The 18,579-nt window shown below is 60.5% G+C and overlaps 2 protein-coding genes across 2 annotated transcripts; one reads left to right on the top strand and one right to left on the bottom strand.

The window, feature by feature from the left end:
* Positions 1-630: 630 nt before the first annotated feature.
* On the top strand, positions 631-4,957 carry LOC133212389 (ADP-ribosylhydrolase ARH1-like). The gene is made up of 7 exons (XM_061353759.1): positions 631-703; positions 971-1,194; positions 1,675-1,773; positions 2,203-2,308; positions 2,773-2,852; positions 3,320-3,503; positions 4,579-4,957. Exons 1-7 carry the CDS (start codon positions 693-695, stop codon positions 4,955-4,957), a joined length of 1,083 nt encoding a protein of 360 aa, XP_061209743.1. The 5' UTR covers positions 631-692.
* Positions 4,958-12,446: 7,489 nt separating this feature from the next.
* On the bottom strand, positions 12,447-16,620 carry CDC37 (cell division cycle 37, HSP90 cochaperone). Its single transcript, XM_061353777.1, has 8 exons — positions 16,485-16,620; positions 15,370-15,651; positions 15,059-15,164; positions 14,842-14,957; positions 14,115-14,237; positions 13,857-14,039; positions 12,726-12,797; positions 12,447-12,621 (listed from the first exon to the last, which is right to left on the bottom strand). The coding sequence occupies exons 1-8, from the start codon at positions 16,584-16,586 to the stop codon at positions 12,469-12,471; spliced, it is 1,137 nt and encodes a 378-aa protein (XP_061209761.1). The 5' UTR covers positions 16,587-16,620; the 3' UTR covers positions 12,447-12,468.
* Positions 16,621-18,579: the final 1,959 nt, after the last annotated feature.

Raw genomic sequence — 18,579 nt, 5'->3', positions numbered from 1 at the left:
CCCAAAACGGGCTGGGAGCTGCTTGTGGGGCAGCAGCCGTGTCCTTGGATGCGGGCCTGCGCGGAGCTCCTGGGGCCGGTCCCATTCCAGGCTCTGGGATTTAAGGAGGATCCCTCAGGGCTCCGGGATTTGGGTGCTTTTATGGGGCAAAAAGCGGCGGTTTTGGGGTCACTGCGGGATAAATCCGCACCAGGGACCTCGCTCCATGGGGATGCTGCTTCCACCCCTGCATCCCTCATCCTTGGGGTCCCTTGGGCACCTTCCTGGTCCTTTTGGGGGGCTCCCATGTGCCCGTTTGAGCCTTTGGGTACCCCCCATCTGCTTCCATTGCCCTTTGGGGTCCCCCCATCCACCTTTGGGGTCCCCCCATCTGCTTCCATTGCCCTTTGAGGGTCCCATCATCCATCTTTAGGGTACCCCCCATCTGCTCCCATTGCCCTTTGGGTCCCCCCATCCATCTTTAGGGTACCCCCATCCACCCTTGGGGTACCCCCATGCATTTCCATCCCCCTTTGCAATTACCCCATTGGGTGCCCCCCCCATCCACCTTCACCCTCACCCCCTCCATCCCCCCCCCACTCCCCCCACGTCCCTTTGGGATTGATCCCATTCGATCCCATGGGATCTCCTCCTCCTCCTCCTTAAACCCTCCTGGCTCCTTGCCCCCCTCCTGATGGGCATCCCCAGCTGCTATGGAGGAGAAGTGAGTGTCCCATTGGGAACGGGGGGATCCCGTTGGGAAGAGGGGGGTCCCATTGGGAAGGGGGGATCCCATTGGGAAGGGGGGGTCCCATTGGGAAGGGGGGGTCCCATTGGGAAGGGGGGGTCCCATTGGGAAGGGGGGTCCCATTGGGAAGGAGGGGTCCCATTGGGAGGGGGGGGTCCCATTGGGAAGGGGGGGTCCCATTGGGAAGGGGGGGTCCCATTGCTGGTACCCCCCCATTAACCCCTTTCCCCGCCCCATTTTTAGGGTGCCCTCAGTGGAATCCTATGAGGCCGCCATGGTGCTGAGCGGGGTGGGGGATGCGCTGGGGTACCGGGGGGGGCGCTGGGAGTACTGCACCTCGGGGCCCCAGATCCATGCGGAACTGGAGGAACTGGGGGGGCTGGGGGCCATCGTCCTGGAGCCCCCCGAGTGGCCCGTGAGCGATGACACCGTCCTGCACCTGGCCACGGCCGAGGCGCTGGCCACGGGTACGGGGGCACCCCAAAGATGGGGGGGATGGGGGGGACACCAATGGGGGAGCCAAAGGGGGGGGGAATGGGGTGAAGAAGGAGATGGGGGCCTAAGGGATGGGGTCTTAAGGGATGTGGTACCCAAGGCATGGGGGCCTAAGGGATGTGGTACCCAAATGGGGTACCCAAGGGATGGGGGCCTAATGGATGGGGTGCCCAGGAGATGTGGTACCCAAATGGGGTACCCAAAGGATGGGGGACTAAGGGATGTGTTACCCAAATAGGGTACCCAAGGGATGGGATGCACAGGGGATGGGGTACCCAAAGATGGGGTTCCCAGGTGATGGGATATCCAATGATGGGGTCCAAAGGGATGGGGTACCCAAGGGATGGGGTCATAAGGGATGGGATGCACAGGGGATGGGGTGTCTATGGGGTGATGCTCCGCCCACTTGTGGGGGTCCATGTTGGGGGGGGGTCTCACTACCGCCCCCCCAGGGCTGGAGGGGGAAGCGCTGCTGCAGGAGATGGCCCGGCGCTACGTGGATGCAATGGGGGACATGGAGGGGCGCAAACCGGGCCCCACGAGCATCCTGGGTGAGGGGGGGTAATGGGGGGTAATGGGGATGTCATGGAGGGGTCTGGGGGGGTTATAAAGGGGGGGGGGGGGGGGGCATGGAGATGTAATGGAGGGGTCATGGGGGGTCATGTGGGGGTCATGGGGGGCACTGGGGGGGGCATGGGGATGTAATGGAAGGGTCATGGGGGGGTCATGGGGGGGGCCATGGGGATGGCATAGAGGGGTCTGGGGGGGCCATGGGGGGTCATGGAGGGGTCATGGGGGGGTCATGGGGGGTCATGGGGGGCACTGGGGGGGGCCATGGGGATGTAATGGAGGGGTCATGGGGGGGTCATGGGGGGGCCATGGGGATGGCATGGAGGGGTCTGGGGGGTTCATGGGGGGTCATGGAGGGGTCTGGGGGGTTCATGGGGGGTCATGGGGGGGTCTCACCCCTCTGCCCCCAGGCACATCTCAGCTGCAGCCGGGGGTCCCCGGCGGGTACCGCATCCCCTTCAACCCCACGGGCACCGGGTGCGGGGCCGCCATGCGCAGCCTCGCCATAGGGCTCAGGTGGGGCCGGGATGGGGCCATGGGGATGGGGACAGGGAGGGGATGGGGACAGGGAGGGGATGGGACAGGGAGGGGATGGGGACAGGGAGGGGATGGGGACAGGGAGGGGATGGGGACAGGGAGGGGATGGGGACAGGGAGGGGATGGGGACAGGGAGGGGATGGGGACAGGGAGGGGATGGGGACGGGGAGGGGATGGGGACGGGGAGGGGATGGGGACAGGGAGGGGATGGGGACAGGGAGGGGATGGGGACAGGGAGGGGATGGGGACGGGGAGGGGATGGGGACGGGGAGGGGATGGGGACAGGGAGGGGATGGGGACGGGGAGGGGATGGGGACAGGGAGGGGATGGGGACGGGGAGGGGATGGGCACAGGGAGGGGATGGGGACAGGGAGGGACGGGGCCATCGGGGATGGGGTCATGGGGGATGGGTCCGGGGCGGTGCCGCAGCTCCCCCCATGCAGGTACCCCCGTGTTCGGGACCTCCCGACCCTGATCGCGGTGAGCATCGAGAGCGGGCGCATGACCCATCACCACCCGACGGGTGCGCAGCACTGGGGACGGGGTACGGGGGGGGGACCCCGACCTGACCCCACCTGACCCGACCTGACCCCACCTGACCCGATCTGACCCCACCTGACCCGACCTGACCCCACCTGACCCCACCTGACCCGACCTGACCCCACCTGACCCCACCTGACCCGACCTGACCCCACCTGACCCGACCTGACCCGACCTGACCCCACCTGACCCAACCTGACCCCACCTGACCCGACCTGACCCCACCTGACCCGACCTGACCCCACCTGACCCGACCTGACCCCACCTGACCCGACCTGACCCCACCTGACCCGACCTGACCCCACCTGACCCCACCTGACCCGACCTGACCCCACCTGACCCCCCCTGACCCGACCTGACCCCACCTGACCCGACCTGACCCCACCTGACCCAACCTGACCCCACCTGACCCAATCTGACCCCACCTGACCCCCCCCCGTGTCCCTGCAGGGTACCTGGGGGCCCTGGCGGTGGCGCTGTTCGGGGCGCTGGGGGTGCGGGGGGAGGCCCCCGAGCGTTGGGGCCCGGAGCTGCTGCGGGTCCTGCCCCTGGCCTGGGGCTACGTGGAGGGCACCGGGGTGGCCGTGGCCGAGAACGCGGAGGCGTGGCCGTTCTTTGGGGAGGCCTGGACCCGGTGAGGGCCTTGGGGGGGGGAAGGGGCTGCCCCATAGTCTCCCCCATTGCCTGCCCCATTCCCAGCCCCATTGCCTGCCCCATTGCCTGTCCCATTGCATGCCCCATTGCCTGCCCCATTCCCAGCCCCATTGCCTGTCCCATTGTCTGCCCCATTGCCTGCCCCATTGCCTGCCCCATTCCCTGCCCCCTTGCCTGCCCCATTCCCTGCCCCATTGCCTGCCCCATTCCCTGCCCCATTACCTGCCCCATTGCCTGCCCCATTACCTGCCCCATTGCCTGCCACCGGGGTCATTGCTGAACCCCCACTGCACCCCCGGTGTCCCCAGGACCCCATGAGCCCCATGTCCCCACCACTCCAACAGCCCATGATCCCATTGTTCTCATGGTCCCAATCTCCCCCATGGCCCCATTGTCCCAATCTTCTCCATGGACCCCATTATCCCCATTATTATCCCCGTTATCGCCATTATTATACCCATGTCCCCATCTCCCCATCACTCCAACTCCCCCATTATCCCCATTACTATCCCCATTATAACCCCCATTATAACCCCCGTTATTACCACCATTATCTCTATTATCCCCTATCATTACCCCGTTATTACCCCATTACCCGTTATCCCCCATCATTACCTCCGTTATTACCCCATTATCCCCTATCATTACCCCTTTTATTACCCCCATGATTCCCATTAATATCCTCATTATAACCCCCATTATTACCCCCATTATCCCCTATCATTACCCCCGTTGTTACCCCATTATCCCCTATCATTACCCCCGTTGTTACCCCATTATCCCCTATCATTACCCCCATCATTACCCCCATTATCCCCGTTATCCCCCATCATTACCCCCATTATTACCCCATTATCCCCCATTATTACCCCCATTATTACCCCCATTATCCCCTATCATTACCCCCATCATTACCCCCATTACCCCCATTATTACCCCCATTATCCCCTATCATTTCCCCCATTATTACCCCCATTATCCCCCGTTATACCCCCCCTTATACCCCCCATTATCCCCCCCATTCCTCCCCCTTTATCTGTATCCCCTCCCCCCAGGTACCTCTCCTCCCGCGGGCTCCTCCCCGGCTCGGGCCCCCCCCGCCTGCCCCCGTTACCGGACGCCGCCTCCCGGGACCGGGAGTACGAGCGCTGGGCGCTGGGGGCGTGGCCGGGCCGCAGCGGGCACGATGCGCCCATGGTGGCGCTGGAGGCGGTGCTGGCGGCGGGGGGGGCCTGGGCCGAGCTCTGCGGGCGGGCGGCGCTGCACGGGGGGGACAGCGACAGCACCGGGAGCATCGCGGGGGGGTGCTGGGGGCTGCGCTGGGGGCTCGGGGCCGTCCCCGAGGGGCTCCTCCGGGGGCTCGAGTACGGGGAGAGGCTGAGGGAGGCGGGGAGGGGGATCCATGGGGTGGTGTGGGGGGGGCAGCGGGAGTGAGGGGGGGGGGAGTGATGGGGGGGGCATAGGGATGGGGGGGACAGGGGGAGTGATGGGGGGAGTGATGGGGGGGATAGGGGGACATAGGGATGGAGGGGATGGGGGGACATAGGGACGGGGGACAGTGATGGAGGGACATAGGGATAGTGATGGGGGGACAGGGGGGCGGTGATGGGGGGACATAGGGACAGGGATGGGGGGGATAGGGGGACATAGGGATGGGGGGACATCATAGAGACAGTGATGGAGGGGATGGGGGAACAGTGATGGGGGGGACAGGGGGACATAGGGATGTGGGGGATGGGGGGCACAGGGGGACGGTGATGGAGGGGATGGGGGGATATAGGGATGGAGGGGATGGAGGGGACATGGGGATAGTGATGGGGGGACATAGGGACAGGGATGGGGGGACAGGGGGACATAGGGATAGTGATGGAGGGAACATAAGGACATAGGGACAGGGATGGAGGGGACATGGGGACATGGGGATGGTGATGGAGGGGACATGGGAACAGGGATGGAGGGGATGGGGGGACATAGGACCAGTGAGATGGGGAGAGGGCATGGGGGCAGTGAGATGGGGACATCAAGACATGGGGACATGGGGACAGAGGGACAGGGGTACATGGGGTAGGGGATAAGGGATGGGACGGGGACAGGGAGGAAGCGAGATGGGGACAGGGACATGGGGACATCAAGTTATGGGACAGGGGACAATGAGACGTGGGGCATGGGGCCTGGGACACGGGGTCCTAAGGGACGTGGGGACACTGGAGGTGGCCTCTTCCCCTTCCCCTGCTCCGGTCCCACCTCTTCCTTCCCCCTCCTTCCTCCCCGGCCCCCAAATCCCGGTCCCACCCCCACTTTTGGGCTGTTTCCCCCATCCCCACCCCGCTCCCATTGGGCACAATTAAAGAGCTCCAAACGTCTCCTTGGTGCCGCTCTTGATCCCGTTCCCATTCCCGATCCTTGGAGCCGGGTGGGACACTTGGGGGCATGGGGGGAGCAGGAGATGCTCACGTGAGGAGCTCTCAATGGCTTCACACCAGGGCACTGGGGCTGCTCCTCTCCTCCTGCCCCTTCCCTTTGCTCCCAATCCATCCCCAAAGCCTTTCGCTTCCCATTGGAGACCTGGAGGACCTCACTGGTCCAGAGCAGCCCCATGGCCAGGTGGGGATTCCAGCTGGGGCCAAAGGTCTCCAACTTGGGTGCTCCTTAAGGATGCTCTTGGAAGTGAGCTCCTTGGTGACCACTCAACCATGGCATCAACCACAATGAAGGGTGATGGAGGAGCCCATGGGGACAGCTCAACCATGGACCCAATCACAATGAAGGGTGATGGAGGAGCCCATGGGGACAGCTCAACCATGGACCCAACCACAATGAAGGGTGATGGAAGACGCATGGAGACAACTCAATCGTGGCATCAACTGCAACCAAGAGTGATGGAAGATCCATGGGGACAGCTCAACCATGGACCCAACCACAGCCAAGGGTGATGGAAGAGCCCATGGGGACAACTCAATCATGGCATCAACCACAGTGAAGGGTGATGGAAGACCCATGGGGACAACTTAACCATGGACCCAACTGCAACCAAGGGTGATGGAAGAGCCCATGGGGACAGCTCAACCATGGACCCAATCACAATGAAGGGTGATGGAAGAGCCCATGGGGACAACTCAACCATGGACCCAACCACAATGAAGGGTGATGGAGGAGCCCATGGGGACAGCTCAACCATCCCATCAACCACAGCCAAGGGTGATGGAGGAGCCCCCAGTATCCCTCCCTTTGGAACCCAAGATGAGCATCGATGTGATCCCTTCTGCTCCACACTCATTCCATGGTGGTCCCCACCAGCCTGCTCCTCAATGGCCTCCATGGGGTGGATCTGGGGCCTTGCTGTGATGGGGGCACCAGGAGGTGGGGCAGGAACCTGTATCCTGCCAGCACCTTCATCTGGGGCTCCTTCAGCACTGACCAGAAGAGCTCCGGCCTTGTCCTCAGGACCTGGAGCGCATCCGGAGCCGGATCCTGGTGGGTGAAGGCCTTGTAGAAGCTCCTCGCTTCCAGCCCGTTCCTGCCTCCCAGAGGCCATTGGACAGGAGCCTCCTCGTGTCCAAGCCCTGGTGGCCTGGAGGAGCTCAGGGGCTCTGACACTGGTGCTGGTCTCCACTTGGGCACTTTGGCTTTGGTGCACGGTGAGGGCCCGGCTTTGCCAGAGGAGACCTTCGGGATGGCTGGAAGCTGCCTGGGAACAGGGGGAGAATGGGATGGGGTTGGGGTCGCAGCCGCGGTCCTCTTGGTGCCAGCGGCTCAGGTGGTGCCGGTGCTCATGGAGCCCCAGGGATGATGGTGAGGAATGGGAATGGGGCTGGGAAATGCTCCCGGACTCACTTGAGTTGAGATTTGTCCTTCTTCATCTTCTGGTCCTTCATCATCTTCTGGTCCTTTATCATCTTCTGGTCCTTCATCTGGTCCTTTACCTTCTGGTCCTTCATCTTCTGGTCCTTCATCTTCTGGTCCTTCATCATCTTCTGGTCCTTCAGCATCTTCTGGTCCTTTATCATCTTCTGGTCCTTCATCTGGTCCTTTACCTTCTGGTCCTTCACTTTCTGGTCCTTCATCTTCTGGTCCTTCATTATCTCCTGGTTCTTCATCATCTTCTGGTCCTTCATCATCTTCGGGTCCTTCAGCATCTTCTGGTCCTTCAGCATCTTCTGGTCCTTCATCTGGTCCTTTACCTTCTGGTCCTTCATCATCTCCTGGTCCTTCATCTCCTGGTCCTTCATCATCTCCTGGTCCTTCATCTTCTCCTGGTCCTTCATCTTCCGGTCCTTCCCCTTCTTATCCCATGGCCTCTTGGCATGAATGGAGCCCCAAGAGGGAAGCAAAGGCAAATCCCGGGACATCCCTGGACCTGGGAAAGACGCAGACATCAGAGGAGCTCTGGGCTCTTCCCACCATGGCCAAGGATGCTCTTGGAGCTCCTTCCCAGCACCTCCATTCCAATGCTGGTTTCCCACTGGAGCAGTGATGGGAAGGAGGAGCTGGGGACTGGGATCTGATTCCTGGGGCTGGGAATTGCAGGACCCGATGAAGGAGTTGGCCCAAGCCCTCCCCATGGATGTTCCCATTGGATCTTAGCCATGGGCATGGGCTCGGAGCTGCTTTACCTCCCGTGTCCTGCTGGATGGGGGGGAAACCCTCTCCTTCCGTGTCCTCACCGGGGACGTATCCCAAGGGATGAGGAGGGCTCGAGGGCTGGAGGAGGTTCCTGGGTCTCTTGGATGCGAGCTCCAGTTGGAACCTAGGCACAAGGGGAGGGCACCAGCGTGACCCACGGCCGCCCCTGCTCATCCGCCCCATCCCAAAGGATCCCCCCGGACAAGGATGGGGAAGAGTTCAGCTCCTCCCTGTTTCCCCACGGGTTTTATCCCCAGGGATCACTGGAGGCCGAACAGGAGCCGATGCCCCCCATTCCCCGCACTGGTCCCATAGGGCTCCATCCGCGCATCGGAGAGGGGGCGTGGTTTACACCAAAGAGGGCGGGGCTTCAGTGGAAGCATGGCTTGTCCGGGAATGGGATGGGCTGCTGCGGGGGGGGGAAAGAGGGGGGCGTGGTTTGCTTGAGGGGGGCGTGGCTTGTGGGAGGGGGCGTGGTTTGCCTTAGTAGGGGATTAGGAGGACCCACAGCTGGATTCAAACAGGGGGAGCAACAGCTGGATCCAATGGGACACAGCTGGATCCAAATGGGGGGACCCACAGCTGGAGCAAGGGATGGACCCGGATCCAATGGGACACAGCTGGATCCAAATGGGGGGACCCACAGCTGGAGCAAGGGATGGACCCGGATCCAATGGGACACAGCTGGATCCAAATGGGGGGACCCACAGCTGGAGCAAGGGATGGACCCGGATCCAATGGGACACAGCTGGATCCAAATGGGGGGACCCACAGCTGGAGCAAGGGATGGACCTGGATCCAGTGGGACACAGCTGGATCCAAATGGGGGGACCCACAGCTGGAGCAAGGGATGGACCCGGATCCAATGGGACACAGCTGGATCCAAATGGGGGGACCCACAGCTGGAGCAAGGGATGGACCCGGATCCAATGGGACACAGCCAAATCCAAATGGGGGGACCCACAGCTGGAGCAAGGGATGGACCCGGATCCAATGGGACACAGCTGGATCCCTCACCCCCCCCCCCCAACTGCTTCACCCTCAGCTTCCATGCACCCCCATCACTCACTCCGGGAAGACGATGACGTTGCCTGTGAAGGTCAGGGATGCGATGGGCACCATTGGGGACACCACCAAGGTGGGCACATGGAGACCCTGCAATGGAAGCACACGGAGATGCCCTCACACCATGGATGCGGATGGGCCCCCTCGCTCCATCACTTGGCAGCGCAATGGGTCCGGTCCCAAGCCATGGGGAGCCCTCACCTTGGCCGCATCCCATTGGTGGCTCCTCCTCCCATTGATGCCGTGCAGGAGGGCGGGGTAGAAGCACATCCTCACCACGCGCTCCTCCATCAGGAGCATCCCCACGCCCCGCAGGACCAGGGCGACGTTGTGGCCCTTGGCCAGGCAGCGGGATAGCAGGGAGGTGGTGCCCAGGATGCAGCGCTGGGCCTGGGGCCGGGAGACCCCGGCAGCCGTGGCCACCTTGGAGTAGTCGAGGGGCTTCAGGTCTTTGGCACCTGGGAAAGCACAGAGGGGGGTGGGGCTTTTCCTGCTTCCCATGGAGCATTCCAAGGTGGAGCCGTCCGGAAAGGTCCCATTTGAATGGCTCCTGCTCCCAAAGGGATGGGATGCGACATCCGGCACCTCCCTATGGAGGGGCTGGATCCAGCATCTCCCTATGCAGGGGCTGGATCCAGCATCTCCCTATGCAGGGGCTGGATCCAGCATCTCCCTATGCAAGGGTTGGATCCAGCATCTCCCTATGCAAGGGCTGGATCCAGCATCTCCCTAAGCAAGGGTTGGATCCAGCATCTCCCTATGCAGGGGCTGGATCCAGCATCTCCCTATGCAAGGACTGGATCCAGCATCTCCCTATGCAAGGCCTGGATCCAGCATCTCCCTAAGCAAGGGCTGGATCCAGCATCTCCCTATGCAAGGGTTGGATCCAGCATCTCCCTATGCAAGGGCTGGATCCAGCATCTCCCTATGCAAGGGTTGGATCCAGCATCTCCCTATGCAAGGGGTGGATCCAGCATCTCCCTATGCAGGGGCTGGATCCAGCATCTCCCTATGCAAGGCCTGGATCCAGCATCTCCCTATGCAAGGGTTGGATCCAGCATCTCCCTATGCAAGGGCTGGATCCAGCATCTCCCTATGCAAGGGTTGGATCCAGCATCTCCCTATGCAAGGGCTGGATCCAGCATCTCCCTATGCAAGGGTTGGATCCAGCATCTCCCTATGCAAGGGTTGGATCCAGCATCTCCCTATGCAAGGGCTGGATCCAGCATCTCCCTATGCAAGGGTTGGATCCAGCATCTCCCTATGCAAGGGTTGGATCCAGCATCTCCCTATGCAAGGGTTGGATCCAGCATCTCCCTATGCAAGGGCTGGATCCAGCATCTCCCTATGCAGGGGCTGGATCCAGCATCTCCCTATGCAAGGGTTGGATCCAGCATCTCCCTATGCAAGGGCTGGATCCAGCATCTCCCTATGCAAGGGCTGGATCCAGCATCTCCCTATGCAAGGGTTGGATCCATCATCTCCCTATGCAAGGCCTGGCTCCATCATCTCCCTATGCAAGGCCTGGCTCCATCATCTCACCACAGAGGTCCCTGCTGTCCAGGAGGTTGTGGACCATTCCCAGGTTCCAGGCCACGCGGAACACGGGATTCCTGACGCTCACGCTCCTGGTCCCAACCTGCATCCATGTGGAGACCACATCGAAGGAGCCGAGGGTCGGGATCCGGATGCCCTGGAGCAGAAGGGAAGGGCCAAAGGGTGAGGGATGCGCAGAGGGAAGAGCTGGAAGCGGCTCCATGCAGGAATGGGGCCTTGGATTGGGATCCTGCTGTCTCCCAGGGGTGGGATGCTGGGAATGGCTTTGGGAAGGAGATGGTGAGAGCTCCGTTATCCCGCCTCATAGGGAAGCCCTGCAGCTCATGGCTCATCCCTATTGATGGCAACACCACCCTTGCACCTTCTTTATCCCTCAGGGGCCACTTTTGGGGTGGTTTTCCTGCTTTCTGGAATGCGGGGGGGGACTGCATCCTGTGCTCCCTATGGATGGAATGGATGAGGAGGATACGGGGGTATCCCTGGTACCTTGCGCAGGAAGAGCTGCTCTCGGATGGAGGCAGCCACCGCATCCCACACGGCTCTTTGCTCTGGGAAAACAGAGGGAAACCGGGAATGGGGTCCACGCCGTTCCCTATGGAAGCAGGCGCGGGTCCCGGTCCTCCCCGCACCTTTGGGGCTGCCCATGGAGCCGGGCTGGATCCCATCCCAGAAATCCATCTGGGACAGCCGCGTGCTCCCAGGCTGCTCCCCAGTGGGGATCCCCGTAGGGGAGCTCATCCCGGTGCGCATCCCCATGGATCCGGATGCTCCCAAGGGGCAGGAGCTGCAGCGGGTCCGGCGCTGTCACAGATCCCTGCGTCGCCATGGTGACGGGGTTCGGGCAGGGGGCGTGGCTTGCACCGAAGGGGGGCGTGGTTTAAGTAGGTCCAAGGCTTGTCTGTGAATGGGAGGGGCTGTTCGGGGCGTGGCTTGCGCGAGGGGGGGCGTGGCTGCACAGCAGTTCGACGCGGGTGCCGTTAGGGGCGTGGGTTCTCGTAGGGGGTGTGGCTTGTTGTGGAAGGGGGCGTGGTTGGGCTTAGCAGGGGCTTAGCAGGGGCTTAGGAGGACCCACAGCTGGATTCAAGCAGGGGGAAGAAACAGCTGGATCCAATGGGACACAGCTGGATTCAATGGGAAACAGCTGGATTCAATGGGAAACAGCTGGATCCAATGGGACACAGCTGGATCCAATGGGACACCCACAGCTGGATTCAAAGGGGGGGAGCAGCAGCTGGATTCAATGGGACACAGCTGGATCCAAAGGGTGACCCAAGCTGGAGCAAGGGATGGACCTGGATCCAATGGGACACAGCTGGATCCAAAGGGGGACCCACAGCTGGAGCAAGGGCCACAGCTGGATCCAAAGCAGGTGGGCTCACAGCTGGATTCCCCCCCACAACTGCTCCACACTCAGCTTCTTCCATCTCTTTATTCACCACAACACCCCCCCCCCCCCCAAAACCACCCCCTTTGTGGGGGGGAAAGGACCCCAACCCCCCCGTCCCCCCCCAGATGTTGCCCCAAAGTCTCTATGTGAAGCGCAGGGGAGGGCTGGGGGGGGGGGGTTCTTCCCCCTTCCCTCCTCTTTGTGGCTCCTTCCCATTGGCTTTTCCTCCTTTCCATCCATCTTCTCCCTCTTTCCGGGTGCTTCCATCTCTGTGCCCCCCCGTGTGTGTGTCCCCCCCCACCCCCCCCCAAGCTCACGCGTTTCCTTCCTCCTCCTCATCCCCGTTTTCCTTCTTTGCTTCCTCTTCCAAGCCCTCGCTTCCGCTTCTCCCGGCTCCTTCCCCACTCTTGGCATTGGGGACCCAGAGGCCGGAGTCGATGCAGCGCTGCATGTGGTGCTTGGCTTCCTGCAATGGGGCAGGAAATGCATTGAGAAGGGGGGGGGGGGGTGCTCTTCCGGTATTCCCACTTCCAGGAAGCTCCCAGGATGGGGAAGCAGGGAAGCACTCACAGTGGGATCCATTTTGCTGATGGCATCTTGTAACATCTGGACATCCTTGACATCGAAGCACTTCTGGAGCTCCTGTTAGGGGAAAGATGCACATGAGGACCAACCCCACCGAATCCCACTGTATCCTCGTTTTCCTGCTTCATCCCTAAGGAACGACAGGGAATGGCCTCAGGCTGCAGCAGAGGAGGTTGGGATGGAGACTGGGATGAGGTTATCACCTAAAGGGTGCTCAGGGTTCCAACCCAAGGCAGTGCTGAAGTCCCCATCCATGGAAGCATTCCCAATCCATGTTGTTAGAATGGCTGGATTGGATGGATCCCAACCCATGTAAATGATGCCCTCAATGCCATGGGTTAGTGATGGAAGTGATGGGAATGGTTGGACTGGATGGATCCCAGTCCATGTAAATGATGCCCTCAGTGCCATGGGTTAGTGATGGAAGTGATGGGAATGGCTGCATTGGATGGATCCCAACCCATGTAAATGATGCCCTGAATGCCATGGGCTAGTGATGGAAGTGATGGGAATGGTTGGACTGGATGGATCCCAGTCCATGTAAATGATGCCCTGAATGCCATGGGTTAGTGATGGAAGTGATGGGAATGGCTGCATTGGATGGATCCCAACCCATGTAAATGATGCCCTGAATGCCATGGGCTAGTGATGGAAGTGATGGGAATGGTTGGACTGGATGGATCCCAGTCCATGTAAATGATGCCCTCAGTGCCATGGGTTAGTGATGGAAGTGATGGGAATGGCTGGATTGAATGGATCCCAACCCATGTAAATGATGCCCTCAGTGCCATGGGTTAGTGATGGAAGTGATGGGAATGGTTGGACTGGATGGATCCCAACCCATGTAAATGATGCCCTCAGTGCCATGGGTTAGTGACGGAAGTGATGGGAATGGTTGGATTGAATGGATCCCAGTCCATGTAAATGATGCCCTCAATGACACCAGTTAGTGATGGAAGTGATGGGAATGCTTGGATTGGATGGATCCCAGTCCATGTAAATGATGCCCTCAATGCCATGGGTTAGTGATGCCCTTGGAAGCACCGGGAACGCTTGGCTTGACCGGAACTAAAGCTCCTATGGGGCCAAGGAATGGGGTGGGGGGGTCACACTCACAGCTGGCAGGGACTCGTAGACCTCAACGGGGTCGAGCCCCCCCGGCCCCAGGCGCTTCTGCCTCTCCTCCTCCTCGTACTCCTTCAGGGCCTTCTCGATGCGCACCTTGGCCCGGCCCCGCACGCGCTCCTTGAAGGCCTCCAGCTCCTCGTTGAAGCCCTCCATGTACTGCTGGTCGGCTGTCTATGGGGGGGACACGTAGAGGGATGCAGGGATATGGATATGGGATGGAGGTGGGGGGAAAGGGGGGGTCCTTACCTTGATTTTGGTGAAGAACTGCCTGAAACAGGCCCTGGGGTCCACCTTGAGGCTCTTGGCCAGCTCGAGGATGAACTGCATGACGATGGTTTGATGGGCGACCTGCTCCATCAGGGCATGCTTCTGGGGGGGGGAAAGGGAAAGGAGAAAGGGGGTGAGGACACCCCCAAAACACCCCCCCCAAGCCTTCAAAAGGGCTTTTTCAACCCCAATTATTCCCTGCTTTGGGAATTCTGTTCCCAGATGGAGCCCTCTTGGGGCTGAGGCCAAAGAGAAGGAGGCTTCAGGGGACCTTGTGAAGGTGGGATGATGCTGGCTGCATCGACAGGAGAAATCCAATGGGAATCCCATTGGGATTGGGCTTCCAAAGAGCAGCAGCAATGCAAGGAAAGGGGATGGGGGAGCTCCTGCCCCAGCTCCAAAGGGAATCCCATTGGGGTTGAGCTTCCAGAGGGCAGCAGCAATGCAAGGAAAAGGGATGGGGGAGCTCCTGCCCCAGCTCCAAAGGGAATCCCATTGGGATTGGGCTTCCAGAGGGCAGCAGCAATGCAAGGAAAGGGGATGGGGGAGCTCCTGCCCCGGCTCCAAAGGGAATCCCCATCCTGATGGCCTCGGTTTTTGCTCCAAGGGGACTCAGGCTCTTCCCCATCTTTCCCAATCTAAATCATGCCCCCCCCCCCCAAATTCCAGGTGGGAAAAGGCAATCCCAAGCCAAAGGCTTCCCTACCTCCTCCACCTCCAGGTCGATGCACCAGATCACCAGGTAGTTGGCCGTCTCCTCGCACACCAAGTGCGGGTTATCCGAGAGGTACTTCTGGCTGTCATCCCAACGCCGCAGCATCCCTGCATCCCGGGAGCATCCCATGGGTTCGGATGGACCCGGGGCAGGGGGGGGTGTTCCAAACAGTGGGAATCCCCCTCCTTCCCCCGCTCCCAGCACTCACCAAAGTGTTTGATCTGCTTCTCGTGCCTCTCCACGAAGCTCTTGTGCTTCTTCTCCTTCTGCTCCTCCGTCTCCTCCTGCTCCTCGGCTTTGACGTTGAAAACGCTCTGGGAAAAGGGGGAAGGATTGGAGGATGCAGCTCATGGATAAAGGGGGGGTGATCCCAAAAGGGGGAGGTGATCTCAAAAGGGGGGTGGTGGTGATACCAAAAAAGGGGGGGTGATCCCAAAAGGGGGGGGGGTGATCCCAAAAGGGGGGGGGTGATCCCAAAAGCAGGGGTTGATCCCAAAGAGGGGTTTCCCAATGCCAAACCTTGCTGAAGCCATCCTTGCTGAGGGTATCCACGTTCCAAGGCAGGTTCTTCTCCTTCTTCTTCAGCTCTTCCAGTTTCTTCTCCCAGCTTTTCTCCTCCTTCCGGAGCTGCTGGGCCTCGGCCTGGAGCTTTTCCAGCTCCCCCTTCCCGCTTCCCGGTGCGGACACTTCCAGCTCCTTCATCTTCTTCTGGCACTCGGCGAGCTTCCGCTTGCATTCCCGGCAGCCTTTATCCAGCTCTTCCTTTTCCTTCTGGAACTGCTCCATCCTCTCCACCCGGGCCTGAAGGAGACCCCAAGGAAAGGGATGCTGGGTCCAGGCCCACCTGGATCCATTATCCTTATGGAATAAGGTGATGGGAACACCGGAAGCGCCAGCATCATTCCCTCTCCATGCAGATACTGCGCCATTCCCACTCCCCATGGATCCAGCTGCTGGGAATGGGAGCCACCCCCCACAGCCCCCCCCCCCGTTTATCTCAATGGGTTCTTCCAGCCCTGGACACGGTGAGGATGGGAGGGAAGGACCAAGAATTGGAGGGGGGGGGGGAGGAGTTACCATGGAAACGGGAACAGCGGGGGGGGGGGGGGGTCACCCTCTTCCTATAGAGGGTCCCCGGCACCAGTTGCCATGGCAACAAGGGGATTTCCCCCACCCGCCATGGTAAGAGAAACCCCCCATCGCTATGGGGGGATCCAGCTGCTGGTTGCCATGGCAACGGGGGTTTCCCCCCCACATAGGGGTTGCTATGGGGGCGCCGGTTGCCTTAGGAACAGGGGATTCCCCTCCATGGGGAGTCCCGTTGCCGGTTGCCATGGGAACACGGGGGGCTTCCTCCCCCCCCAATGGGGAGTCCTTGCTCCGGTTGCCATAGGAACAAGGGGGTCTTCCCCCCCCCATGGGGAGTCCCTGCTTCGGTTGCCATGGGAACAAGAAGGCTTCCCCCCCCCCCCCATGGGGCATCCGGGTGCCGGTTTCCATGGAAACAGCGGATGTTCCCCCCCACCCCCCCAATGGGGGTTGCTATGGGGGCGTCCGGGCGGCGGTTACCATAGCAACGGGGCCTACCGTGGCGGGGGGGGGGGCCTGTTGGGGTTAATCGGGGCCTGGTTCACCTGATGCCGCCATCGGAAGAGGCTGGCGGTGTCGATGTTGGGGTGCGTCTCGTCCTCATCGTCCGAGACCTCGATGTGGTCCCACACGCTGTAATCCACCATGGCCGGGCCTGACCGGGCCTGACCGGGCACCGCCACCGGGTACCGGCCCCTTCTGGAAGCCTCCAGCGCCCGCCCCGCTTCCGGCCGGCCCCGCCGAGGCCTTCCGGGGCGTCAGGCAGGCGGCTGGAGCGAGTGCGCATGCGCGAGTGGCGCAGACGCAGAGGGTGGGGGGGAGCGGGAGGAGCGTTTAAAGGGATACGCACCCCGAAAAAGATGGGGGACATGGGGGTGCATAGGGGTGTTCTGGGGTGCATTGGGGTACATTGAGGTACATAAAGGTACATTGGGATAAATTGGAGTGCACTGAGATAATTTGGGGTGCATTGGGGTGCATTGGGGTACATAGAGGTACATTGGGGTACATAAGGGTACATTGGGATAAATTGGAGTGCACTGAGATAATTTGGGGTGCATTGGGGTGAATTGGGGTACATTGGGGTACATAGGAGTACATTGGGATAAATTGGGGTGCATTTGGATAAATTGGGGTGCATTGGGGTACATTGGGGTACATGGGTGCATTGGGGTGCATGGGGGTAAATTGGGGTGCATTTGGGTTCATGGGTAAATTGGGGTGCATTGGGGTTCATGGGTACATTGGGGTGCATTGGGGTACATGGGGTGCATTGGAGTGCATTGGGGTACACTGGAGTGCATTGGGGTGCATTGAGCACATTGGGATACATTGGGTACATTGGGTACATTGGGGTGCATTGGGGTGTATTGGGGTGCATTGGGGTGCATTGGGTTACACTGGGGTACATGAGGTACATTGGGGTGCATTGGGGTCCATTGAGCACATTGGGGTACATGGGGGTACATTGGGGTACATGGGGTACATGGGGGTGCATTGGGGTACATGGGGTACATGGGGTACATTGGGGTGCATTGGGGTGCATTGGGTATATTGGGGTCCCCAGGACCCCCCCCCCCCGCTTTTCTGCCGCTGCTGGCACCATAATGGGAACGGAAATGGGAATGGGAACAGGAATTGGAATGGGAATGGGAACAGGAACTGGAATGGGAATGGGAACGGGAAGGAGACAGGGACCGGAATGGGGATGGGAATGGGAATGGGAACGGGAACGGGAATGGGAATGAGACAGGGACCAGAATGGGGATGGGAACAGGAACAGGAATGGGACCGGGAAAGGGAACAGGAATGGGATCAGGAGTGTGAATGGAAATTGGAACAGGACAAGGAATCAGAACAGGATCGGGAATGGGAATGGGACCGAGAATGGGAACAGGACCAGGGATGGGGATGGCACTGGGAATGGGACCGGGAATTGGAGCTGAACCGGGAATGGGAAGGGGACAGGGAATGGGAACGGCACCGCCGGGATCCCTCCCCTGCAGCCCCCCCCCTTCACCCTCGGCTTCCCCCCCCTGCAGGCGCCGCCTGTTAATCCATACCAATCCATGCTATTCCATGCCCATCCATTCCACACCATTCCATACCAATCCATACGGGATAGGGATGGGGATGGGGATGGGGATGGGGATGGGGATGGGGATGGGGATGAGGATGGGAAAGTCCAATAGGACAGGGGTAGCGCCAGGGATGGAGCAGTGACTGGGATGTAGATGTGGTCCAGGATGGGAACAATGGGAATGTTGCCTGGAACCAGGACAGGGACAGTGCCTGGGATGGGGACAGGGACAGTGTCCAGGTAAGGGACATTCCCTGGGCCCAGGACATGGCCTGGGGTAAGGATAGGGATGGGGATGAGAATGGGGATAGGGATGGGGATGGGGATGGGGATGGGGATATGGATAAGGATAGAGATGGGGATAGGGATACGGATAAGGATAGAGATGGGGATAGGGATACGGATGAGAATAGGGATAGGGTTAATTATAAGGACAGGGATAAGGATAGGGACGGGGATGGGGATAGAGTCAGGGACTGGGATGGTGATAGGGATAGGGATACAGATAGGGATAGAGATGGGGATAGGGATATGGATAAGGGTGAGAATAGGGATAGGGT

Source organism: Neopsephotus bourkii, unplaced genomic scaffold (genome assembly GCF_033783945.1).
Source record: "Neopsephotus bourkii isolate Nb327-2 ecotype Australia unplaced genomic scaffold, CSIRO-AGI_Nbou_v1 NB_694, whole genome shotgun sequence".
Classification (NCBI taxonomy): domain Eukaryota; kingdom Metazoa; phylum Chordata; class Aves; order Psittaciformes; family Psittacidae; genus Neopsephotus; species Neopsephotus bourkii.
The sequence above is the reverse complement of the archived record's forward strand: the minus strand, read 5'-3'. Positions and strand labels throughout refer to the sequence as shown.

Excerpts from the sequence above, each read along its gene's own strand:
- CDC37 (XM_061353777.1), bottom strand. The coding sequence starts at position 16,586 with ATGGTGGATTACAGCGTGTGGGACCACATCGAGGTCTCGGACGATGAG. Across the intron at positions 14,238-14,841 it reads TCGACCTGGAGGTGGAGGAG|AAGCATGCCCTGATGGAGCA; the intron begins GTAGGGAAGCCT and ends TCCCCCCCCCAG. Across the intron at positions 12,798-13,856 it reads TCTACGAGTCCCTGCCAGCT|GAGCTCCAGAAGTGCTTCGA; the intron begins GTGAGTGTGACC and ends TTCCCCTAACAG.
- LOC133212389 (XM_061353759.1), top strand. Across the intron at positions 1,774-2,202 it reads GGGCCCCACGAGCATCCTGG|GCACATCTCAGCTGCAGCCG; the intron begins GTGAGGGGGGGT and ends CTCTGCCCCCAG. Across the intron at positions 2,309-2,772 it reads AGCCTCGCCATAGGGCTCAG|GTACCCCCGTGTTCGGGACC; the intron begins GTGGGGCCGGGA and ends CCCCCCATGCAG.